The 23,929-nt window shown below is 48.5% G+C and overlaps 1 protein-coding gene across 1 annotated transcript; it reads left to right on the forward strand.

The window, feature by feature from the left end:
* Positions 1 to 8,195: 8,195 nt before the first annotated feature.
* Stra8 (stimulated by retinoic acid 8) lies at positions 8,196 to 23,034 on the forward strand. Its single transcript, XM_050148026.1, has 9 exons — positions 8,196 to 8,305; positions 12,153 to 12,350; positions 13,204 to 13,279; positions 13,695 to 13,779; positions 15,837 to 16,037; positions 16,810 to 17,095; positions 18,210 to 18,283; positions 20,179 to 20,290; positions 22,860 to 23,034. Exons 1-9 carry the CDS (start codon positions 8,213 to 8,215, stop codon positions 22,932 to 22,934), a joined length of 1,200 nt encoding a protein of 399 aa, XP_050003983.1. The 5' UTR covers positions 8,196 to 8,212; the 3' UTR covers positions 22,935 to 23,034.
* The last annotated feature ends 895 nt before the right edge of the window (positions 23,035 to 23,929 follow it).

A 23,929-nucleotide genomic window follows, 5' to 3' on the forward strand; every position in this document is an offset into this window, starting at 1 on the left:
GCGGTTGAATTAATGAGCACCAATGATAATAGATATTTGAACAAGTTTAATAACAAAACCAGACTCACGAAACCAAGGTTCCAGCGGAGTACCCGGCGGAGACAGGAAGGGGCGTGCAGCCTCTGCCCGCCCAATTTATCAGTAAACATACGCCCGAGGGCAGCCCGCCCCCAAGGGGAGGGCTTATCCCTACAGATATAGGGGTGACAGAAAATTGGAATGGTAATTATGACAAACACTTAGGCTCTCTTTGGGAACAAAGGGCGTAGACTCAAATCTGGCTACTTCCAACGGGCACGGGGCGGCGTTGGAAAGAGGAGAGCTAGGTGTCCACGTTTAGCAAGAGGTGTGGCTGGAAAGGCATCCCATGAACTGTCATCCCGGAGAAGGCAGGCATCTCTTCCTTGGGGGAGATGAGAAGGCAGGTGTTGTGTGAGGTCTTGTCCATCGAGGCTCGAGAGACCTAGGAGTTAACTGTTTGAGGAGTACTCTGTCCCCTGGGGAGAGAGGGGCAGGTTTAGGGGCATTAGGGTCCACTGATGTGGTGGCAGGAAGACAACTGTCAGCGTGTGAATGGAGAAGGGACCTTAAGAGGGAGAGGTAGGGAAGGTACCCCGCCAGTGGAGGAGTTTGAACTGGGAGGTGATGGTTAAGGAGAAAGGGCCTGCCATAAAGCAGCTCAAAAGAGCTCAGGCCAGTAGGAGAACGTGGGGTGGTCCTGAGGCGAGGGCCAAGACAACCTGAGTTCAGTGGAGAGCTTGTTTACTTGTTTGATGAGTCCCATTGTCCAGGAGATGTTGAGCGCTCAGTGGTGAAGAGCATTGGCTGCTCTTCCACAGGTCCTGAGTTCAATTCCTAGTAACCACATGGTGGCTCACAACCATCTCTAGTGGGATCTGGTGCCCTCTACTGGCAAAAAGATGTACATATAAATAGGACACTCCGCTGATTTTTTTCGGGCATTAAAAACTTTAAAGGCCATTTTCACCAATTCCTGTATATAGGAGTTTGGGAACCATCCTCAACTTTTTTTTTAAAAACTCTTTCCTAATATCTGGTACTGGCTGAGGAAGCAGACCGATTAGTAGAAAAGGAAGCTACCAATTTTATGACTTTTTAAAAATGTTGGCAGGTCCCAAGCAGCTGGCAGAAGGTCCTGGGAGAGTGGCTTACAGCGGGTAGGCTGGTCCCACCATGCAGCAAGCAGGTATGAGCAGGCGGTGGATAGAAGAGACATGGGCAGACACATCATACAAAATAGAATTGAATATTTATTACTTAAATGAGAGAGGGGGGAGAAGAAGAGAAAGGAGAGAGACAGAGAAGGGCCCAAGAGAGAAGAGCCGTGCACAGACAGAATCCAAAATGGCGGGAGGAGGGCAGGGGTCACCGGGAGTGGGCGTGGCTTGTCTCTTAAAGAGATGAAAACCATAACACCTACCACCCAGGCCCAGAACCAGGCTGAGCTGGCCCAGCCCAACATCCACCGAATCTGCTATCTGTTGTATAGCCTGTGAAGAAGACGAACCTACAGAGTCCAAACAGCAGAATCTCCACAACACAAGACAACAGGATCTCCGAGAGGAGCCCCAGTGAAAACCCACTATCGATGGAGTAGCAGAAACCAGAGACCAAGGAAGACTTGCAAGCAAAGATGAATGAACTAAAGGGTTAACTCGAGACACACGACAGCCTCCACAAGATTCTTCTTATGTTTGCTTGTTGTTTTGTTTTGTTTTTAATTTGGTTTTGTATTTCAGGGGAGGTTGCAAGGGCAGAGGGCAGAAGCCAGCAGTTGGGGAGATAAGTGAGATAAGAAGGCATAATGTGAAATCCATAACAAATCAAAAAAAGTTAAGAAAAATAAAATAAATACGTCAATATCATAATTGTGTGCTATTGTGCTCCATTTTTGTAAGATGTTACCAGTGAGGAAAACTAAATAAAGAATACATGGATCTCTCTGGATTGTTCCTCTGGGTTCAATATTAATGGTTACTTTAAAATAATGTTTAATGTTATGTATGTATGTATGTGTTTGTGTGTACATAACATACATTCAAGCATTCACAAGTGCACATGTGTTGAGCTCAGAGGTTAATGTTGAGTCTTCTTCAATTGCTTTTTCACCTTGTTTTTTTGAGACTAGATCTCTCACAGAACGTGGAACTCACCAGTGGGCTAGACTGTTAGCCAGCAACCCCCGGGGTCCTCCTGTCTCTTCAGAGCTGGAATCACAGACATGCACCCTCACACCTGGTTCTTTATGTGGATGCCAGGGATGCAAACCCAGATCCTCACGTCTGAACAGCAAGTATTTCACTAACTGAGCTGCCTCCCCATCACCAGGAAAAGTATGACATGAATTCAAGGTGAAATACCATTACTTTTGGTGATGCACTCTATACAAACACACACCAAAAAAAGTAGCAATTTTTGGTTTGTGTAATAGAAGTATTAGATGTATAGGTGTTGCCTGAATTTTTATATGCTCTAATATTGTTCAAATTCCTTACTACAAATATATATTCAACTTAATTTATAAGTACAGTAAATGAAATCTTAAAAGTAGCACCTTCACTTCCCATGATAGCTGTATCTTTTTGTTTTTGTGTGGCCCAGACTGACTCAGAACTCCATATATAAAACAGGCTGTTCTCAAACATGCAGTGATCCTTCTGCCTCTGCCTCCCGAATGCTGGGATTGCGGGTATGAACCATCATGCCTGACCAGAACAGCCATTTCTTAGTGCTAAATCATGCAAAGCCCTTAACTAACCTCCCAGATTTTTACACATAAGGTGCTGCTGGACTAAAACTTTCCTTTTAACTTCTGCAGGCTGTGTCTTGTTTGCAGCGGTGTGGGGAATTGAACCAGAGGCTTCATTCATGCCAGGCAAGCATGCTACTGCTAAACTACAGTTTCCAAGCCTCAAGCTGGAGCCTGCCGACAGCCTCGGTCTGGCTGCTACTAATACAGAAAGTAGGCCGCTTTCTCTCGGATCACAGAGGCATGGGTCAGATCAGAGTAGGAATCTGCCACCCTCTAAATTGCCTAGTCTCCACCCCACAGGCAGGGACTCCCCATTTGCTCAGGGCAGCAAGCCACCAATAAAGCTATTAGGCCAGCCTAGTCTGTGAGTTTACAAGGCTGTAAAATGTATTACTTTCACTAAAGAAACAATTTGAGTCACCCAAGTTAATAAGTAGTAAGACTTTTGCAAAAGCCAATTGTGAGGGAGCATGAGGGACTTCTACAGTCCAGCTTCTATCCTCTGCAATAGCCTGGGAGAGTCCTCCGTTCCTCCCCTCCTGCCCCTTTTCCAGAAGTCCCTCTTTCTCTGTCAGCGTCCTGCTCTTCACGCTTCATCTCATGGTCTCACAAGGGTCAACTCTGCTTCTCCTCGGGACATTGTCTGTCTCCTTATGTCAGGATCTGGGCCCTGTCTAGCGGATTCCACTGTCCTGTGAAGATAGTTACCCATCCTCCAAACTCCCCACGTCATCACCCAGCTTGCTCTGTGTCTCAAGACTCCCTTTGCAGTTTTCTTGTTGCCAGTTTAAAAACAAAACAGGTGTTGGAGGGGGGGGGTGACACACGGTTTTATTCCCAGCCATCGGGAGACTGAGGAAGGTGGATCTACAGTTTGAGGTTAGCCTGGGCTACACAGTAAAAACAGGCCAAAGAAAGAAAGGAAGACGGGGAGAGGAGAATGAGGAGAGGGAGAGGAAGGGTGAAACCCACTTAAAAGCCCCACCTGTGGGTTCCCCCTTCTTACCAGCTTTTCTAGTATAGCAGAAATACCTTCCTAAGCCAAAGTCAAGTTCACCAGCTCACTCTCTGAGAGCCCGAATAAACAAAACAAGAGAAATCATAATATCTCTCTCTCTCTCTCTCTCTCTCTCTCTCTCTCTCTCTCTCTCTCTCTCTCTCTCCATCAGAGTTTCAGGCTCTCTAGCCTTTTGACCCCAGGCTTACACCAGTGGCTCCCTCTGCACTCAGACTTCCAGCCTTGAACTAACATTTCCTTCAGCAGATGCTGGGCCCTGAGGCCTTCAGACAAGAACTGAACCATGCTACTGGCATCCCAGGGTCCTGAACCTAGAAACCCTCTGTCATGGGGTTTCTCAGCCTTCAAAACCATGTGAGCCGAGTCCCCTACTAAACCATCTGCTTATCTGCCTGCCAGGTTATCCATCTATCGACTCATGAGCCATCACTCTGATTTTGTTTGCAGGGTGGAAAAAAATAGATAAAAATAAAAAGAGTCTTAGGCCTCCACACTTGAAATGGTTGGAAAGATGGTCTGACCATTAAGAGTTCTTGCTGCTTTTGTAGAGGACCTGGGCTCAGTTGTTAGCACCCACATAGCAGCTCACAACTGTCTACCTCCAGGGCATCTAACACCCTCTTCTGGCATCTGCCAGACATACATGCAGGCAAAACCCTCATACACATAAAATTTAAAAAAAGAAATAGCTGTTTTTAAAAGTCAGGGTCAAAGGACACAGAACCAAAGTAGCCATCGGAGTTAGTCTAACACAGGCAGGGTTCGTGAAAGTTTTCTGTTAGGACTCAAGGGTAGGACAGGCGCTATGTCATGTGGAAGGAGAGGTGAGGTTCGGAGGATGGCAGTGGGATGGAGATTGCTGGGTCCCGGAAGCTCTACCATTGATGAGCCTCCTGCCTTGACGGTGAACAGTTGCCTAAAGATCTCATTTTTACTAAAGAAACCAGGCTGCTGTGCATAGGAATGACCCCACCCCATAATCGCATTCCTTCGGAGTGCAGAGCTGCCTTCATGGGGGTCAAAGTGTGGAAGGAAGTGTGTGTGTGTGTGTGTGTGTCTGTGTGTGTGTCTGTGTGTGTTAGCGTGTGGTGTCTGTGTGTGTTAGCGTGTGGTGTCTGTGTGTGTGTGTGTCTGTGTGTCTGTGTGTGTGTTAGCGTGTGGTGTCTGTGTGTGTTAGCGTGTGGTGTCTGTGTGTGTGTGTGTCTGTGTGTGTTAGCGCGTGAAGTGGGCAGAGGGGTTGGTAACTAGATTAAAATCTGAGGCGGGTCAGAGGTCAAAGTTTGCAAACCTACACTCACCTCCCAGAGTAAGGACAAGGCTCCCCAAGACACAGGTTCACAAACTCAGTATCCACTCTGCTCCCAGCAGCCCCAGCCCCACTTATGGAGGTTTGAGCAGTCAGGAGAAAGGTCATAGAAGCAGGCGTGGGGACCACCTGAGAGCCATCCCTCAGGCGCTCAGAAACCCACATCAAAGGCTGCCCGGGAGTCAGAAGCAGAGCTTGATACATTTTAAATTTGCCTCCAAGGGCGTAAGAAGCAGCTGCCGTTTGGATGTGGTTTTATGTAACAAGCTTTTGAGCGCGGACTTGCTGCTAGACCTTTGCACCGGCTACCCTTTCCCATATCAATCTGGCAGTTCGAGGCAGCGCCTTCCAGGGCTCAAGCTCCACTGGCTTACAATACCCCTACTTGTTGGGGAAGGGGTTGGTAAATGGTCTCCATTGGTCCTACTCCTGTACCTTATGTACCAACCCTGTTTCCCCGCCAGGAGCAAGAGCTTCATTTCCAGGGTAGCTGCCAGCTTCAAGCAATTTTCCTGCCTCAGCTGCCTGATGGCTGTCATTACAAGCTGTGCCCCACCATGCCCACTGGACAATTTTTATTTTGTTGTTTAAAATATAAAATATACCAAAACCCTTTGAAAGACAACACTGCCTCACCAGAGTCCAATTTAAGGCACTCTGCTGCGTATTTTAGAGAGGGGCTCCTTTATAGCCAACACAGTCACTGTGAAGTAGATCCTGGACTGGAACCCAACTTCTGGTGCTACCAAAGCCCCGGCTGCTTCTGCTACTTCAAGTGACCTCTGTGTGACCCCCGTGGGCGGAGGGCGGTGTTGAAGGAGCTCACCTAAGGTCAGACTGCAGGAGGCGCCCTTGGTCCTACTCATAGGTTGCGCCTCTCACCTTCCAAGGGTATTTTACTCGCTTTTTTCCCTCTACGAGAGCGTGGCGACGCTCCTAATGTGTCAGATTGACGTGGAGGCATCAGAACCATTACAGATATTTCAGATACAAGGGGAAAAAGAGGCTTAATGATAACAGAGCATCAGTATTTGAGGTGAAAATTAGTAGTCCGTCACTGCCCGCCCCCAACCCCTCACGCTCCCAAGCTGGAGGAAAACTGTTACTTGCTACATGAACAACTGAACACATTCTCTCTCTCTCTTTTCTTTTCTGCATTTTTAATCTGACCTTTAAGGTTCTCCACAATTTTAGACCCATCATCCCTCCATTCCTCGCTCCTATTCTGTACCTATTCCCCCTTGCATCCTCACGTTTTTCTTCCTTTTCCTTCATTGCCCCAGTTGAGGAATGTGAGAACTGGCGTTTGCCGCCAAGATGAGGTGAGAAGGTCAGCCCGCTCCTTCCACATCCTCTGGCAACCTCTGGCAACTTGTTACAGTGTCTTGACCAGTGCCCGTGCTCCCATTGGCCCGCCGCCTCGCATCCCCATTGGTTGTGGGGGTAGTGACAGGGCTGTGATTGGTCCCCAACCTGGGGTACGAGGCCAGTTTTCTGCCTGAGGCAAAAGCCTCTCTTCACACTCTGCTGAGGGCAGTAGGGAGTGACTGACACGGCAGGGCTTCGAGAAACTTCCTTCGTGTTCCTCAAGCGGTGAGGGTGCAGCGGTGCACGGTGCATCGTGGGTGCACCGTAGTGGCCTTTCTAAGTGTGAGTAACCTCTTACCTCTCGTGTCGTGAGGGTGGGAGTGGGTGCTCGTGAATGCATGAACTGATATATTGAGACTTCCTGCTGCGTGTTCCACCGTGGCGAGGGTTCGGCCGTGCACGGTACACCATAGTGCCCTTCCTAGGGGTGAGTAACCGCTGACCTCTCGTGTCGTGAGGGTGGGAGTGGGTACTCGTGATTGCATGAACTGATATATTGAGACTTTCTGCTGCGTATTCCAAAGCAGCGAGGGTGCAGCCATGCACGGTGCACCATAGTGGCCTTCCTAAGGGTGAGTAACCTCTGACCTCTCGTGTCGTGAGAGTGGGAGTGGGTGCTCGAGAACGCACTAACTGATATAATGAAGGGTAGCCATGCCGGGAAATTTTTAATCTGTGTTCAAATGAGCACGTGTGTTTGTCACCCGTGACTTCTAGAGCATGTATGTGTGTGTTACCCATGACTCCTACAGCATGCGTGTCACCTGTGACTCCTAGGGCATGTATGAGTGTGTTATTCATGACTCCTAGAACATGTGTGTCATCCCTGACACCTACAGTATGTGTATGTGCCACCCGTGACGCCTACAGCGTGTATGTGTGACACCCACGACTCCCAGAGCATGTTGGTCACCTGCGACCCCTAGAGGATGTTCGTGCGTGCCATCCCCGACTCCTACAGCCTGTGTGATTGATTGCCACCCGCGACCCCTAGAGGTTGTTCGTGGGTGCCATCCCCGACTCCTACAGCCTGTGTGATTGCCAACCGCGACCCCTAGAGGATGATGTGTGTTTGTCAATCAAGAGTCCTATATGATGTATGTGGGTCACCAGCGACTCCCAGAGCTTAGGTCTGTGACTCCCATATATAGATTGTGTATCACCTCAACTCCTTCATATTTGATAGTGATGCTGTTTTTTTTTTCTTTTACACAATCAAATGGGCATAGGAAATCAAAGGCAACCCAAATACATTATCCAGCGTATCGACCATTCTGCCTTCGGTTTGCTAATTACGAAAGGCTCACACTCAAATGCTTTTTAGAGATATTTTAAACTTAAGTTTAAAAAGAATTGAAAGTTCTTCTGAAACCTGGAAAAAATGAGAACACTTATTTTTATTTAATTTGGGGAATTTTAAAAAATTAATTCATCTAGTAAATTTAATTTAGTTTAGTTGGCTTGTTCATTAGATTTTTGTTTGGTTGAGACAGGCATGTGTCACCACATCTGGCCTTGGGAAACTTGGTGAAACATTAGTTCTGAGTTAGTATTAAGTGGAGTTTGTATAGGAAAATATTTGGCTATGAAAAGTGCGCTTTGGACCTTGGCATGAAGGGCTACATCAGTAATCTCAGCACTCAGGAGGCTGAGGTAGGAGGATCCTGTGTTCAAGGCCATCTCGGGCTACATAAGGAGACTCGGGAGGAGGAGAAAGAGTAGAGAGAAAAAGTGTGCTTCGGTATAGATGAGATGTCTTAAGAAATATGGAGCCACCATTTTGCTTTGTCCTACGGAAAAACTGCCTTGCAAGTTGATCCCACTCTGGCATAACTCAGCAGTAAATTTTTGAGAGGAAAATATGTTACCACTCAGGCCATTTTTAAAGGGCTTGTAGATTCTTTGGTGCCCAGATGAATGGGCTTGGAACACAGGAAGTGCTCAGTAGACACTTTTTGTCACTGAATTAAGGCGCTGGCTCCCCCGCTGGCGTGTGAATGAGTGTGTCACTTGCTCCAGGTAGTCACAGATTCTTGACCATGACCAAGTACGTAAGAGAGTTTAGACTGTGGTGTAGTTAAGGAATTTTTACCTCTTGCTTACAGCTAGAGAAAGTAAGATCTAAAGAGTTTCTTGGTCACATGACTGGCGAATAGAGTGAGCATTCTGACTTGGGCCTTAAACATGTCCACAGCTGACCTGCGTCTCCCCATACGGCACACACATTGGCTCTGCTCTCTCTGAGTATGGCTCTGTGTCATCCATGCCTCCTGGCTTTTTTTTTTTCTTTTCTTTTTTATTATCTCCCATTTTAGGCAAAGCCTTGCCTAGTATTCATTTTTAATTGATTTTTTTAAAAAAAGGTTATCAGACAAAATAATGAGTTTTTATATTGTTTTGTTTTCATTCCTCAATTGCTTGGTTTTTGTTTGTTTCTTGTGTTTTGTTTGGTTTGGAGAGAGAGGCTGCTCATTTCCTTGTTTGAAATGGTCTTGCAACACTGAAGGAAGCCTTGAGTTTGGCACATAGGTCAAGGTGATGAATTCCTACTGCCCCTGCCTCTGCTTCTCAGGTGCCTCCTACGTAGTTTTTTTTTTAAGATTTATTTATTAATTATGTATACAGTATTCTCAGTATTCTGTCTGCATGTATGTCCGCAAGCCAGAAGAGGGCACCAGATCTTATTACAGATAGTTGTGAGCCACCATGTGGTTGCTGGGAATTGAACTCAGGACCTTTGGAAGAGCAGGCAGTGCTCTTAACCACTGAGCCATCTCTCCAGCCCCCTCCTACCTAGTTTTATGTTTCTGTGGGGTTTGGGATGGAAGCCAATGTCCTGTGCATGCTAGGAGGCAAGCCGTCTACTGATTGATCTGTGTAGCCAATTCAAGTTTGGGAGTTTTTGAGACAAGAGTCTCACTTTGTAGTTCAGGCTGGTCTGAAATTCTTGGCAGTCTTTCTGCCGCCTGCGTAGGATCATGGATGGGAGCCCCTACTTTCAGTCTGCCTGGGATTATTCTAAGTAGTTTCAGTTAGGCACAGTAACATTTACTTCTAGTTCTACGACTTGGGAGGCTGAGACTACTAGCTACAATCTTGAGACTTTACATCAAAAACAAAGCAACCCCCTCCATCCCTACTACAACAACAAAACCAGTGTTATCCTGCAAACTGTTTTGCCCACACTGAGTTCCCTCCATCTTAGGTGCATACACATCACTCCCCTGGCCATGCCCAGTCTCCTGAGTAAGAATGGGGTTTTCCTGCCCCTGTGTGATCTCCCTCTACTGACCTTAGGTAGTGAGTGCCCCGTACTGGCTCTGATGGGCTCCTTAGCCCATCTCTAATGATGGTATCTCACTGTGAATTCTGCTAAGAACTGAATTCACGGCATGGTGAAGACTTGGAATGCAAGCAAGTCTTTATGGTTTGAGAAAACTGAAATGAAAATTCCTTCTTCTCATCCCATTTTTTCCTCTTAATTTTCTTTTCCCTCGCCTTACTCAACCATCGCTTCTGCTCCTTCCCATGCCTGGGAGATTTTTGTCCTTGTGGGCAGCTCAGTAGCATTCTTTGTTTCTGTCTGGAAAGGGTGATGGAGTGAACCATATCTGCCTGCACGGTGCTGCATTCTACCATACGTGTGGGAGGATTCCTCCAACACTTGGGAGATGGAGCCTCACCGAGGGTCCCATCGACACGTTGGGAAAACAAGATTCAGTTGGAAGCCAGTGTGGCAGACCGGCAAGCTCCTCGGAGGAATTAAAATTTATAGTAGGCCTTGAAGAACAAGGCCGCTCCAAATGGGTAGACACCAGGGCTGGGGGTGGAGATGGGTAGTGTTATAGGTGGAAAAATAACAGTAGCTGTAAAATGGAGGTCAGTGGGCAGAATAGGAACACTTTCTTCTGTCAAAGAACCGAAGTAAGCCAGGGCTGCTGGTGCGTATCTGTAATCCAGCACTTGGGAGGCCGAGACAGGAGGACAGTTCTGGGCCAGCCTGGGCTACTTAACAGAATCTCATCTGCCAGGGTGGGGTGGGGTAGTGAGAAGAACTGATCTTTGGAAAATTCTGGATTTTTTTTTAAGAGTATTACGAGCTGATTTGCTATTCCTGGTGTTGGAGTTCCAGGCTGTACACTCTCTCCTGCTCTGTCTCCTCTCACTGCGGAGAGCTGACTTCTTAACACACCTTCACCTGCGAGGGCTTTTAGAAGAGAAGGTTTTGTGTGTATCTGTGTGCACCTTAGAGGAAACCAACTTACAGGCATTGGTACTGCATTGGAAAAGCTTCAGGTTCCCTACAAGTCAAGAGGGTTTGGCCGTGACTATCAGACACTGTAAAATCTTAGGAAGGTCCTAGTAGCATTAACTTTAAGTGTCTCCCACTAGCCTCTCCTCTATGGCTTCGACTCTTTGACACTCTAAGGGAATGTCACAGACAGTCACCTCTTTAAGGCCATACCTCCTGTTATAATTGGAGCTGAGCTTCAGCCTGAGTTTATCGGTCTGAATCTCCGAATGATTGTCATGTGATAAAGTTGGCCAGACTCTTACCAGTGTCGTGAACCCCCGTCCTGAAGCACTGAGCTCAGGAGCGTGGACCTGGCAGAAACCTAGCAGGCAGCACGGAGCACTACGGCTCAGAGGGAAAGAAGATGCAGCCCCTCTGCTCAGAGAGCTATGGAGAGGAGCTCTCTGTGTAAGCGTGAGCCTCCTCTGGTGAAACAGTAGTGCCCAAGTAAGAGGCCTTCGACCTTGCCTCTCCTTAAAACTTCTATACCAGCACTGGGGGCATGACTCTCCGTTAGTAGGATGCTGGTCTAGACTCAGGAAGCCCTGAGTTCTGTCCTCGGCACTGATAACACTGGGTTACGGTGCACACCTGTAATCTTAGCGTCAGGAAGGTAGAGGCCGGAGGATGGGGTTCAAGGGGATCTTCAGTTATATCGCAAGTTTGAGATCAGCTTGGACTGTAAGAAAACATATTGGAAAAAGAAGAAAAAAAAACCCTTAAATATCAATCTCTGCAGCGTCTCACCAAAGGAAGACTCCTGCTCTGTAGACTCATCTGTGACAGATGTCAATACACTGGTCATCTTTACAAAGTAACAGAAGCAAGACATGGCAAGGCTGTGCCTGCGCCCCTGAGAAGTGTCCTGTAATGGCTGGCTTTCATAAACAATAGCATATTTTTGGCTCCTCTTTCTTCCTGAAGTATAATACACGCGCGTGAAAGTCCACAGATCCACAGCGGACATTTTGATGGAGTTTCTTTATTTTTTATTTCCGTTTGTAACTACTTCCCATCCAAAGAAGGGTCATTCTTAAGGTTAGAATGATCACACAGCGTGGACCCCGCGTCCGTTCAGCTTTGGACAGACTGTGAAGGACGAGCTCTCGAGGTTCAGGTGTAATCTTGGCCGTGGAAATGAATGTCTGTGAGTCCCTGTAATGCACTGGCATCTTGCAGGGGTGAGCCCCAGTGTCCCTCAACTGAAAGTCCACTGTAAATGCTTTGTGATTTGAGGAGTCATGCTTCAGTAGGAGACGTGGAGTTCACTTGTTGCTGTGTAGGGCTTGTTTGTATATTCGCGGCCTTGAGAGCTGCCTTCTTTCTGTCCGTCTGTCTTCCTCAATGTTGTGTCTTTAATGTGCAGTGCTAAAAGGGGTATGTTGTGTTGTAGATTATAATGGCCACCCCTGGAGAAGACAACCATCCCAGTGATGAAGGGGCACCCCAGCCGGTGGCAGAGCTGCAGCAGCTTGAGCCTCGGGTGGCCCGCAGACGCCTGTCCCAGGCCCGCCATCGGGCCACCCTGACGGGGCTCTTCAACAACCTGAGGAAGACTGTTTACTCTCAGTCTGATCCCACAGCCTCAAAGGTATGGGGGGCCCTATGGGTGTGGGGAACATTCCTCCACAGGGGACTGCTGAGCGAGGCCAGAGCTGGCCTCGAGCTGCCCGCCCTGCTGCCCCGAAGCAAACTGGCAAAGACACGGTTCTCGACCAGCCGCAGAGCAGCCTGACATAACAGGGGACATTAGGGGTCCGGGGGAGACATGTGGTTACTCGGTGAGTTTGCGTGTCATGTTCGCGGGAAGGGAAGGAAGAGTAAACTTCTGAGTTCAGATTCACAGAACATTTGCTATTCTTAGATCACGTGAGATGCGCTTTGATGACATAAAAAGGTGTTTCATTATTTTATTTGTCCCCCCCCCTTTTTTTTCGAAACAGGGTGTCATGTATCCTAAGCTGGCCTTGAACTCACTATTCAACTGACCTTGAGCTCCTGATCTCCTCCTGACTACTTACTGAATTCTGGGATTATAGGCATAGGCCACCACGCCTAGCTATATGACCTATTTGTATTTAGCAAATGCACATTTTAAGGGAAGGATACTGAGTTGCACGTGGTCACAACTTGGCAGAAGTCCAGTGGGCCCTTGTGCAAGCCTGAGGCTGACCCTGCTGAGCCTCCTTACCTGTATCCCACCCGCAAGCAGCCTCTGCAGCCACGGCAGGTGCTTTCTAACCACGGCTTGTTTCCAGAGACTGTGGTATTCTAGAATACGAACGCATCTCCAAGCCTTCTGTGCAGCGGGACAAACCTCCTCTCCACTGTACAGACAAGGCCAAGGGTGGGACTTTGCATGGAAGGGGTTTCCTGGGCCCAGAAAGGAAAATAGTCCCTGCAGCACTGACAGGCTGTCTTCTCAACTGTGTCTGTGTCCTCAGTGGCAGGTACTGAATAAGACCAAGGTTCATATCCAAGAGCTGGAACAAACCCTGGATAATTTGCTGAAGCTCAAAGGCAAGAGCGCCCTCCCCCGAGAGAAGGCCGGTTCGGGTTTCCCATCGAAGGCAGAGCCTGTGTTTCACAACATTGGCAGACTCCTGTTAGGAGCAACAGTTTATCATAACTGGCCCCCGTCTCAGGGAATTTGCACCCTAGCAACATGGGCAAGGGTCCCCAGGCTGTGTGGGTTTGATGAGGTCCCTACCATGACACTGCCGAAGGCCCCCTGACCTCAGCTTTAGTGACCAGTACTGACCTGAGCTCTCCCCTCATACCTTGGAAGAGAAGTGGGAAATGACTGCCCTCTTTAAACCTGGGAGGGTCAAGGTTTTCCATGCCTGCTCCCGAGGCTCCCTGAACCAGACAGGCAGGAGAGACCCAAAGGGTCTGGTTTTTCGCTTTATGACTCTGGCCCTCGCCTCCCTCATAGGCGCCTACAACCTGGAGGATGGGAATGCCAACAGCTTAGAGGAGGTCAAGGAAGAATATGCCAGGATGTACTCAGAGGATGAGAGGTAAGACCTGGCAGGCACCAGGAGGAGGGTGCCTTCGATGCAGAGGAATAGCGGCTTACAGTAAGCGAGGCTATCAGGGCTGTGGCCTACCCACTTAGAGCTGTCTCATTCTGGAGAGAACTCTGTGCTCTTTTATCTTAATAGCATGCCATGGATATTCTTCCTAAGTGACTCATGCTTATTACAGAAATCAGAAAAACACAGAAAAGCATGAAACTGTATCATCTCACCTCTCAAAGAAAGGTCATGTTAACCCTGAAGGCTAGCCACACATCTGGTATTGATAATTTTCCACACGACTTTAGAGAAATGATATTGTGGAGTTTGTCCGTGTATCTTGATGTTTCTGTGTGTGTGTGTGTGTGTGTGTGTGTGTGTACTAAAAATACCAATCCTTTTCAAATCTCATGAAAATATAAGCCAAATTAGCCTTTGTAGAGCCAGAGCAGCCCTGGTGCCCTAGGGGAAAGACAGGTGTTACAGATGTGGAGGGCTCAGCTGGCGTCACAGCCAAGCTTGAACAGAGAGACTGTCTTGAGGAATGTCTTTCTCCTTTTTTGGCTCCATGGTTAGTTACCCTTCTCATCACTGTGACTCAGACCCTCGAGACGACAGACAGTTCAGAGGAGGAAGTGTTTCTTGTGCTCACAGTTGCAGACACTTCAGTCCATGGTTGCTTGGCCCTGTGAGCTTGAACAGGAATGTGTGGAAGGGGAGGGGCTGCTCACTTCACAGAAGACAGGGAGCAAAGAGAGATAAGAAGGGGCCATAGACAAGATACCCCCAAAACCCTACCCCAGTGCTACTTCTCTAGCTAGGCCCTACAATCTGATGTTTCCAAGACTCCCCAAAACCGTATCACCAACAGAGACCAAGCCCTCAGCACATGGGACTTTTTGGGAAAGGGTGGAGGGGAACTTGGTATCCAAAGCATAAGGGAATTCGGGTTTTCCATTTGAATTTCTCGCTGCCTGAGCTTGTCACGCACGGTGTGTGCGTACAGTCTCTGCTCTGCATTGCTGTCAAAACATGACAAATGCCCCTTCCTGGGCACGGAACCCACGGGCTCCAGAGTGGCTCTGACTACATCTTGGACTTGAGGGGCAACCTTCGGGCTCCTGTTATGCCCATGGTCCCATGGCATCTCCATCTCCAGTGGCATGATATATGTCCAGGTTGACCTCTGACGAGACCCAGAGTGCAAGCCGTGGTTACCCATCCCAGAGAGGGCTAAAAGCTACTTGTTACAGCCTACCAAATTCTGCCTGCTTGAAGGGATACTGGTATTCAGAAGTTTTGTTTGACTGTTTTTTAGTGTGGACACTTAGAACTATGACTTTCTTCTCTGTACTTTTTCCTCTGGTTTCCAAATTTTTACTTTATTTTTTTAAGTCAAAATATTTTTGTTTATTTTTATTTTATATGTATGGGTATTTTACCTGCATGTATGCCCATGTGTGTGCACTATACCTGGAGACTGGGTGTTCGATCCCCAGGACTGGAGTTATAGATGGTTATGAACAGCCATGTGGGTGCTGAGAATTGAACCTGGCTCCTTTGGAAGAGCAACCAGTGCGCTTAAACACTGAGCCATCTCTCCAGTCCTGTCTTCCAAATTTTTAACAGTGAGTGTGTCTTATAGCCTGTGGTAAATAATTACTAAATATGTATTCTTGCTAAATTAATATTTAATACTAATTAAATTAACAATATAATATTAAATACTCGCTATATTATAGCCTAGTGGAAAATTTATTAAAAATCAAATTACACCATGTGAAGGCTTTAAAAAAAATGTGTCAAGAAGAAAGAAATCACCTCCAATCTCACTCCATGCAGGCTTTATCGCCTTCTTGTTCACAGAGGAATGAAATAAGCACTCGAGTTTTCCTCTATGCCCTGTGGCAATGGTAAATTGACTGAATTTCACATGATGCGCCTGCCATCTTGTATTCCTGAGGGCTACTTGATTGTCCCCTAGAAAGTTGGCTTATATAGTTAGTAGACTCGCCGGCGGTATTGGCCTAGCTCTCTCTTGACTCTGTATTCTCCCCCAGTGTATTCCTCAATAGTTTTCCTCAGAACAGCTCTCCTCCATGGTACCCCACCGAGGCTGTTGGGAAGGTTGATGAGGAAGGAGGACATGATGAAGAGAGAGAGGAGGAAGGGAGACAGGAAGAGAAGGAAGAAGAGGAGAAAAAAGTTGATCTCTCACAGGCCTCCTCCACTCTGCTGCCAGATCTCCAGGAATTTGAACGGTGTGCACAATGGGGTGGGATGTGGTTGACTCACACAGGGGGATTCTGTGGGGAAGGGGACAGACTCCAGCTGGCCCGTGTGGTGGCCTCCAAGCATGCAAGATTCAGACCAGGTCCCAAATCACCAAACTACAGGCTCTCCATGTGGGAAGCACCCCGATGGAGTGCTAAGGGGCTTGGCAAACACTGTTAAAGTGACATTTGTATAGCAAGTCCACTGCTATACAAATTTATTTATTTAGAATAGGTGTTTATTTGGGATCCCTGGGGAAGAGTGCTGCTGACGGTAATTTCTAGTGTTCCCCCTCTTTCTACCGCATACAAACCTCAGAAGTCTCCTTTTAGAGATGGAGGACCAGGCCACATCTGCGCTGGCTCAGACTTTGAACGCCTCTTCCACAGAGTTAAGACCCTCCAGCAGCCATGTTGGCTTCCAGAGGCATGGACTGGAAACAAGGAGGTTCACTCCATAGCTGAGTCCTTCGAGCCCAAAATTAAAGGAGGAGTGTAGCAGGCCAGCTGCTTCACAGCCTCAGAATGTTCCATGGTGAGGGGAGCTGATGCAGCCAGGCCTTCCACGAGGCAGAGATCTTAGGGGAAGAAATGGGAGAAGCATAAATCTGTGTCTTCCATGGCCCTCAGGATGACTTCTGAATTCCCAGGGCCAGGGAAGGCAGAGACAAAACCAAGAAATGGTAGCCATGACTGTGAACTGTGGCCTGGTCATAAGGAGCCGGCTACAGGTCTGAGGGACACCCCACTTCTGTTCCAGGTACCTCAACTTTTACAAGCAGACGATGGACCTCCTGACCATGAACAGCATTATCACCCCACAGGAAGTGACCCTCCCCATCGCCTCTGCGGCCATCTCCCACCTGTGGCAGACTCTCTCTGAGGAGACGAAGGCCTGTCTCCTGCAGGCGTGGGAGCAGCAGAACAGGACCTTCTCAGACCTTACAGATGCCTGTCTGGAGCTGGCCTGTGCGGAGGACAGTGTGAAGGATAGTGGGGTGGACAGCCAAGGGGCTAGCTGCTCACTGGAGTCCACCCAGGAAGAGGTGATTAGAACTGTGGAGTGGTCCTGAGGACCCATGTGGGGGCTTTGTATGTGTGAGAACAGCGAATGGCCTGCCATGTGTGGTTCTGTGAGGTTAGCTGGGCACTAACTCTCTGGGCTCTCTATCTCAGATTGGGGGGTGGGGGGAAGGAACATAAAGCTAGTAGAACAGGGCCCTTCCATGGCCCCATTCCAGATTGCCTTTGACATGACAACAGGGATGTCAGGAAAGGCACCAAGAGTGTCCAGAAAGCTGGCTGGCCAAACTCTCAAAGGCCTGTGTCCCAGGGGAGCAAATTGGGTAAGACTGTAGAGAGGATGCTCACCCTCTGGGAAAGAATGGCATATACCAGGTACAGGTGAGAGTCCCAGGCAGACCTGCCAGCACCCATCCAATCAGGGCCAGCAAACCCTTCTTGTCCCCTCAGGGTGACTGCCAGTATAAGTGGGTGCCAGAGAGAAGGAGGCAGGTCCAATCACACTTTTAATTCAAGCATTTCTCCTGCAGTGTTTGGAACCTTCTTGTGCCAAATAAGTATTAAGTCTTCTAATCTGTTATTCAAATTTACCTAAGCAGCCTGTGTTTTTATCTGCTAAGTCTCCCGAGCTGAAGTGTAAATAACATTTGTTTGGACACTTGGTATTCTGTTTGGACACAAATTCAGAAAAAGCAGGAGCGAAAGCTGTGTAAACAACACGAGTCTATGTTGGAAGTGTACTCTTGTGTCATTAATCATCGTAATTTTATCTTATCACACAGTGAAGGAAATGACTGCAGAGAAATAGTTCAGTGTGTCAGCAATGAGCATCTCTGGCAGGATAGTTACTCGGTGATTCTTAACTCACCTATTCCTGGTTCAGAACTCCTACGATGTCCATGACATTCTTTTATGAAGCAGACAGTCTTTAATATCATTAAGTAATTGAGTTTCCCGTGCATGCATGCATGCATGCATGCATGCATACATACATACTTACATGCATGCATGCACACACGCATGCACACATGCATGCGCACATACATACGCGCGTGCATACATATGTAATTCTTGCAGCAGTTCTACACCTGCACTGTTGGCATCTTGCCCTTTTTCTGCCATTGTGCTTTCTTTCAGCTCCTTTTTGAAGATGCTTTTGATGTGGCAGGTTTCCTGGATAGCACCGAGACTCAGCACATGCCTAACATCAGGTGAGGAAGGTGGCATGGGAAAGTATGAACATGTGGACGTGAGTGTGAGAGTACCTCTGGGTGAGTGTGTGGTGTGCGTGTGCACATACGCGAAGTTGTGTGAGCGTGCATATAGGTGTGAGACTGTGCTAGCGTGAGTGTGTGTGTGTGTGTGTGCGCGCGCGCGCACGCGCACAAGTGCCCCATTCCTGAGGTGTTTGCAGTTACTCTTCTGCATTCCGCAGATAGACACATAACTCCCAGAGGAGGAAATGCATCTCCCCCCCCCCCCCGGCCTGGAGCTGGCACAGTTGTCTGCTCAGGGCTCTAAGAGCCTGTGTCTCCCTTGTCTAGTTTCCCCGTGTGTCTTGGTTCTACTTAGGCCTGCTCTGGGCAGCCACAGCCCCATTACTGGCCCATCCCTTCATAGCACACCTTAGAAACAACTGACTCTTATTATTCGAGGTTCTGGAGGTTGGACTTCAAGGTCAAGGCCGAGATGATGTCTGGAGAGGGGCCAGTTCCTGTAGACATCACCTCCTCTGTGTAAACAGATCTCACTAGGGCCTCTTTTACAAGAGTCCTGATACCCTTCCATCGTTCTGCGGGTTGGGTATCAGTAAGTAAGTCTGGGGGAAAATGCTGACCTTTGGTCTATGAGGCAGGAGTGGCAGTTAATCTGCCGGAAATGGGGCACAAAGAATATGAACCAACTTAGGAATAAGCTTTGAGTTGAAGGGATCCCCAAAATGTACAAAGAGGGGGTACTGGGAGGAACAGGAGCAGGAGAGGCAAGGGCGACAGCACCGTGGTGAGAAGATGTGAAAGGGAATCTGGAAAGATTTAAAGCCAGAAGCATCTTGGCTCTATCTGTACCAAGGAGGACTTTCCCCAGAGTGAGACGGTCCCGAATAGAGCCTCTACATCTGCTGCTTGAGAAGCTGTGGTCTTGGCTGGTATCTTGCTTAAAAATATACCTGGCATGTAAGTTTTTGCCATGGACTGAGGGACAGTCACATCCCTGTGATCAGAGTTAAGCGTCGTCCCAGAGGCAGCCTGGGCTGCAAGGAGTCCTGGAAACTATGGCCTGGGTGGCTTCAAGCAGAGCTTCAGGCTACCTGTACACCCACCTTAGTTCCTCCGTTCTGCCTCCCTCACCCAGGTCTCACCAAACTTGGGGATTGCCGGGAAGCAGTGCAGTGTGAGCTCACCCCACCAATGCATGGAGGAGCATTTTGCAACAAATGGCCAGAACCCGAAATTCCCACTTTTGCACTGGGTTGTAAAGACAACTTTATCAAGAAGTTGCCAGATTACACTTTTCAAGCAGTGTTAAGAAAGCCTCATTCCACTGAAAAGACATTAAAAGGGAAAACAACCCATCTATTAAAATGTCTTCTCCTGCCTTCCATAGAAAAAGATCCCTGGGCTAACTAGAACATTCTTCCAGGAAGAAGTGTGGGCAGATCTGTCCTATGATACTCACAACCTATAGACACCAGTTGCACAGAGGTGATCCTAAAGCTAGAGAGGAATGAGCCACTAAATAGACCTGCTGTTTGCTCAAAGGGGAAAACCATGGGAAAAGCACCGTGGGAACCACTCCCTGGCTGAGCTCACACTACAAACACCCTGAGCTGTGCTGCAGGGGACCAAGAACAAGAAGGGCTCTCATTCCTTCACTCAGGAGGTCACAGCTTAGAACACTACATTAAGACACAAGCGGCAGGCTTGCCGTAGTCACTGTCCAGGCTTCCCAGATGGGGCGTTTCAGTGAGGCGGTACACACTTTCCAGGAACAGCCCTGGTCTCCTTGAGAATTCAGCCGGATGCTTGAAGTTTGCACAGAGAGCCAGTCGTTAGGGCCTGGGTGAAAGGTTAGGATTCTAAATGGTTTCCATTTCTTCTGCTGTCAGCTCTGTGTTTCCCAACTGCAACCCAGAAAATCCAGAGGAGAAATTCCAGCTCTACTTGCAGATCATCGAGTTTTTTAAAAGCCTTTGCTGCACTAACACTCCACTGAACGAGGTAATATAGAGCTGGGACAGCGAGACCTCTGCCCACACCTTTAGAATGGAAAAAAATGTTCTTTAACGGGGAGGGCGCTCTAGCCCACCCTGACTCCAGTCACCTCAGGGGGGCTTTGGGCTCTCTGTGTTGCTCAAAGGTTGTTTGACTTCAGTCCACTGTCTCCCATGCAGTGGAGGACACCAGGGCATGGAAGGAAGAGACAGAGGAATGTCCTCCAGGACAGATCTGTAGTTGTTTGTTGTTGTTGTTTTTTATTTAATTTAATTTTACTCTTTGATCTTTGGGGGACACCACCCAGCACCCAAATAATCACATGGAGGCTTATTCTTACTTCTGAATTCCTGACCTTAGCTTGGCTTGTTTCTAGCCAGCTTTTCTTAAATTATCCCATCTACCTTTTGCCTCTGGGCTTTTATCTTTCTCTATTCCTGTATGCTTTTCTTTACTTCCTACTCTGTGTCTGGCTGTGTGACTGGGTGGCTGGCCTCTGGTGTCCTCGCCTCCTTTTATTGCTCCTCAATCTTCTCTTCCTAGATTTCTCCTCCTATTTATTCTCTCTGCCTGGCAGCCCTGCCTGTCCTTTCTCCTGTCTAGCTATTGGTCCTTCAGCTCTTTATTAGACCAATCAGATGTTCTAGACAGGCACAGTAACACAATTTCACAGAGTTGAACAAATGAGCCATAAAAGAATGCAACACACCTTCGCATCATTAAACAAATATTCCACGGCATAAACAAATGTAACACACAGCACAGATCTGCACAGGAGCCCTTTGAAGCGAGGCGGGCTCCCAAGGGCTGGCTCCCAGCAGTCACTGATAAGTCCTGTCTAAGCCTTTTTAGTCTTCTGTGACTGCTGTAGTATTCCGGATCAGCTTTGGAAGCCTGACTTCTCTCCTGAAAGCTGACATAATGCCTGATGGTGACAGAAGTCACGGGAGTCTTGGTTAGGGGCCATTCCTGAAACTCTCATGGGGTGGGGGGCGGGAGTTTGTGACCACACCACCAGGGGACAGGCCCTTTCAGATGCCTAGTCGTGGTTTTTCTTGACTAAACAAGCAGGTTAGAACTGTCACGGTTCAAGCACTGTGGTGAGGGCACCATTTCGGTACACCGAGGGGTGCTTTGGCCCACTTACTGGCTCCCCGTTTCTCCCTGCACACACCACTTTGAACCCCCACAGGGTCAGTAGCTGTCCCCGCAGTCCACTCTCTGCTCCCCACCAGTCCTTGAGTGCTCCTCGTAGCCACGGCCCCGCTCTCTCTGTTGGATGTGGTTAAATTAGTATCTTCGGCCGAGAGTTTACAAACTGACATGGCAGAGGCAAAGAACAGAGGTTAGGAGTCCACGCTAGGCACGGTGCTTGACCTTTACCCCTCCCAGGAACCTTGGGGTCCCATTGGCCATCCAGATTTTTGGCATCACCGGGTCCTTGTTCAGCATTATGAGGATGGGACCTCGGACGCTGTGCTCTGAAAGCGGTGGTGCAGTAAGTCTTGTGGATAGAATGGCGGGTGTGGAAAGGGAAGTTTAGTTCTCCCCCAAGTCGCACTTCCAGTGCTCTGCTGCCCCTGCCGCCCTCGTGGGAGGGTGCCAACGAAGCTCGAAGCTCCGTTGGCATCCCGCGTCATTCTCTAAATAGACTTGAAACAGCCGAGATTCATGCTGTCCTTCTGGCGGCCAGAAGTCTGAAATGAAGCCTTAGCAGGGCTGGGTTGCTTCTGGAAGCTCTGGTGAAGAGGCCTCCTATGCCTTGCTCCAACTTCTGGTGGTTCTGACAGTGCTCGGATGCTCCAGAGCAGGGGTGGGGGGTGGGGGTTTGCAGAGCCCAAACCCCACATCTGGGTGTCACCTGACTAGGGCCTACTCTCTCTGTAAGGATCCCTGATCTGTAGGGCTACCAAACGGCAGGTGTCGCTTCCTGCTTGGCAGAGAGAAGGAAATCAAAAACCCCAGGATTAATTTTTAAGTGTTTATTTTTCATAATAGGTACCCTATCTACATGGTGTACATTGAAAAGTTATCAAAAGATATTCAACTAAATCTTAATCTCTCTGCTACCATTGTCCTTGCCAACAATCCCATGCTTCTCCTCAGAGGTAGTTGCCTTGACCAGTTTCCTGAACGACCCGTTCCAAGGCGGCCCGTGGATAGCTACGTGTTCTTTCGAACACAATGGTTATCAGGGACGTGCAGGGTTTGCCATTAGCTCTTTTCCTCTCGGTCTGTACCACAGATAAAGGACCATCACGATCCTTTCTTTAAAGCCAGCCACGTGGTGCAGCACGGCGTAGGTCACCATATTCTGTCGACGGGTATTTAGGTAAAGCTTTAAGATTTTCCCTCTCGTAAGCATGGAGCAGAAGCCAATTCTTCTCCATCCTTCCTGGAAGTCAAGGATGCTGCCTTGAACTAAATGGGAATAACCACGCCCCCTACCCGGCCTGAAGCGGCAGGTGAAAGGTGGTAGATTGGAGTGTTCAGCACACCCAAGGATGCTGAGACCTTCTCTCTGCCAGGAAACGGGTTGGTCCTAACTTCCAGCCTCTCCTTTGCTGAATTGCAGGAACCAGGCCCTCTCGCTGATGATGACTTGATGTTGCTCAAGTGCCTGGAGACCTTTGATGATGAGGATCTGTAGCCCAGAAGGGCTGTGAAGAAGAGGGCTGAGGGAGGCGGTGCTTTTCAAGTTTGATTGCTAGTACCTAGGTGACACCTCCTTGTCTTCCAAGCCTCTTCGAGAAAAGCTGTGTCCAGAAGCCTTTTTGATGTTCTTAGTTTCTGGTTATTATAAAATGTTACGAGAAGCATAACCTTGCGTTGGTCTCTGGGGCTTATTGACGATAAGGGGCTGGTCGGTTGCAGGACACACACACACTCGGGCCCTGCTCAGGGGTGGAGGGCGAGATACCGTGTGTAGCCAAGGCGCAGGCCGTGAGCTTTTCTAGAAGGCTGTAGGCAGGATCTGCCCCTGTTTGTGATGCAGTATCAAGTCCTCTCAGCAGGTTCTGGGCTCAGGACGTTGCTGTGGTGGGTTCTCCAGGGTTCTAAAGCCCAGGTGCTCATCTTGTGTGCTCTGGAAGGCTGGGAACAGTGCTCGGCTCAACCCTACACTTCAGGGCCAGAGAGCAGAACCCAGTATACCTGCTGCTCCTGCTTCAGGCCGCTGGCTGGGTGCTACAAAGACAGCTCGCGTTGTCAATACTTTGGGGCGAGGTTCTGGGAACAGTTGGATACCCCTGGGCTTCCACACTGGAGGTGAGAGGGAATTCTGTGTCAGCTTGACCAGGCTATGGTACCCTGTATTTGGTCATATATCATTCTGGATGTTTCTGTGAATTTATTTTTTTTATGCGACAGCCGTTTAAATCAGTAGACTTTGAGTATGACCAATCATGTTCCATAATGCATTCATAACCAAGGACTGACCTCTTGAAAGGAAGGGGGACCTCCATGGCATCACTTCCTCCCTCTCTGCCCCCCACAGTGAATGCTGAATTTGTCCTCCGTGATCACATGAACCCACTGGTGAAAGTCAATCTCTCTCCCTGTCTGCACAGCCGTGCACATCCGTTGGTTCTATCTCTCTGGCGTGCTTGACTAACTGGGTATGCAGAGGGGAAGGGCTTGCCTGGC

This window comes from Alexandromys fortis, unplaced genomic scaffold, assembly GCF_014885135.2.
Source record: "Alexandromys fortis isolate MF-2015 unplaced genomic scaffold, M_Fortis_MF-2015_v1.1 scaffold_57, whole genome shotgun sequence".
Taxonomy (NCBI): domain Eukaryota; kingdom Metazoa; phylum Chordata; class Mammalia; order Rodentia; family Cricetidae; genus Alexandromys; species Alexandromys fortis.

Bases quoted from the DNA above. Each gene is read 5' to 3' on its own strand.
- Stra8 (XM_050148026.1), top strand. From the start codon at position 8,213: ATGAGATGTCTTAAGAAATATGGAGCCACCATTTTGCTTTGTCCTACG. The intron at 16,038-16,809 runs GTGTGCACAATG...CTTCTGTTCCAG, and splicing joins GATCTCCAGGAATTTGAACG to GTACCTCAACTTTTACAAGC. The intron at 17,096-18,209 runs GTGATTAGAACT...GCTTTCTTTCAG, and splicing joins TGGAGTCCACCCAGGAAGAG to CTCCTTTTTGAAGATGCTTT.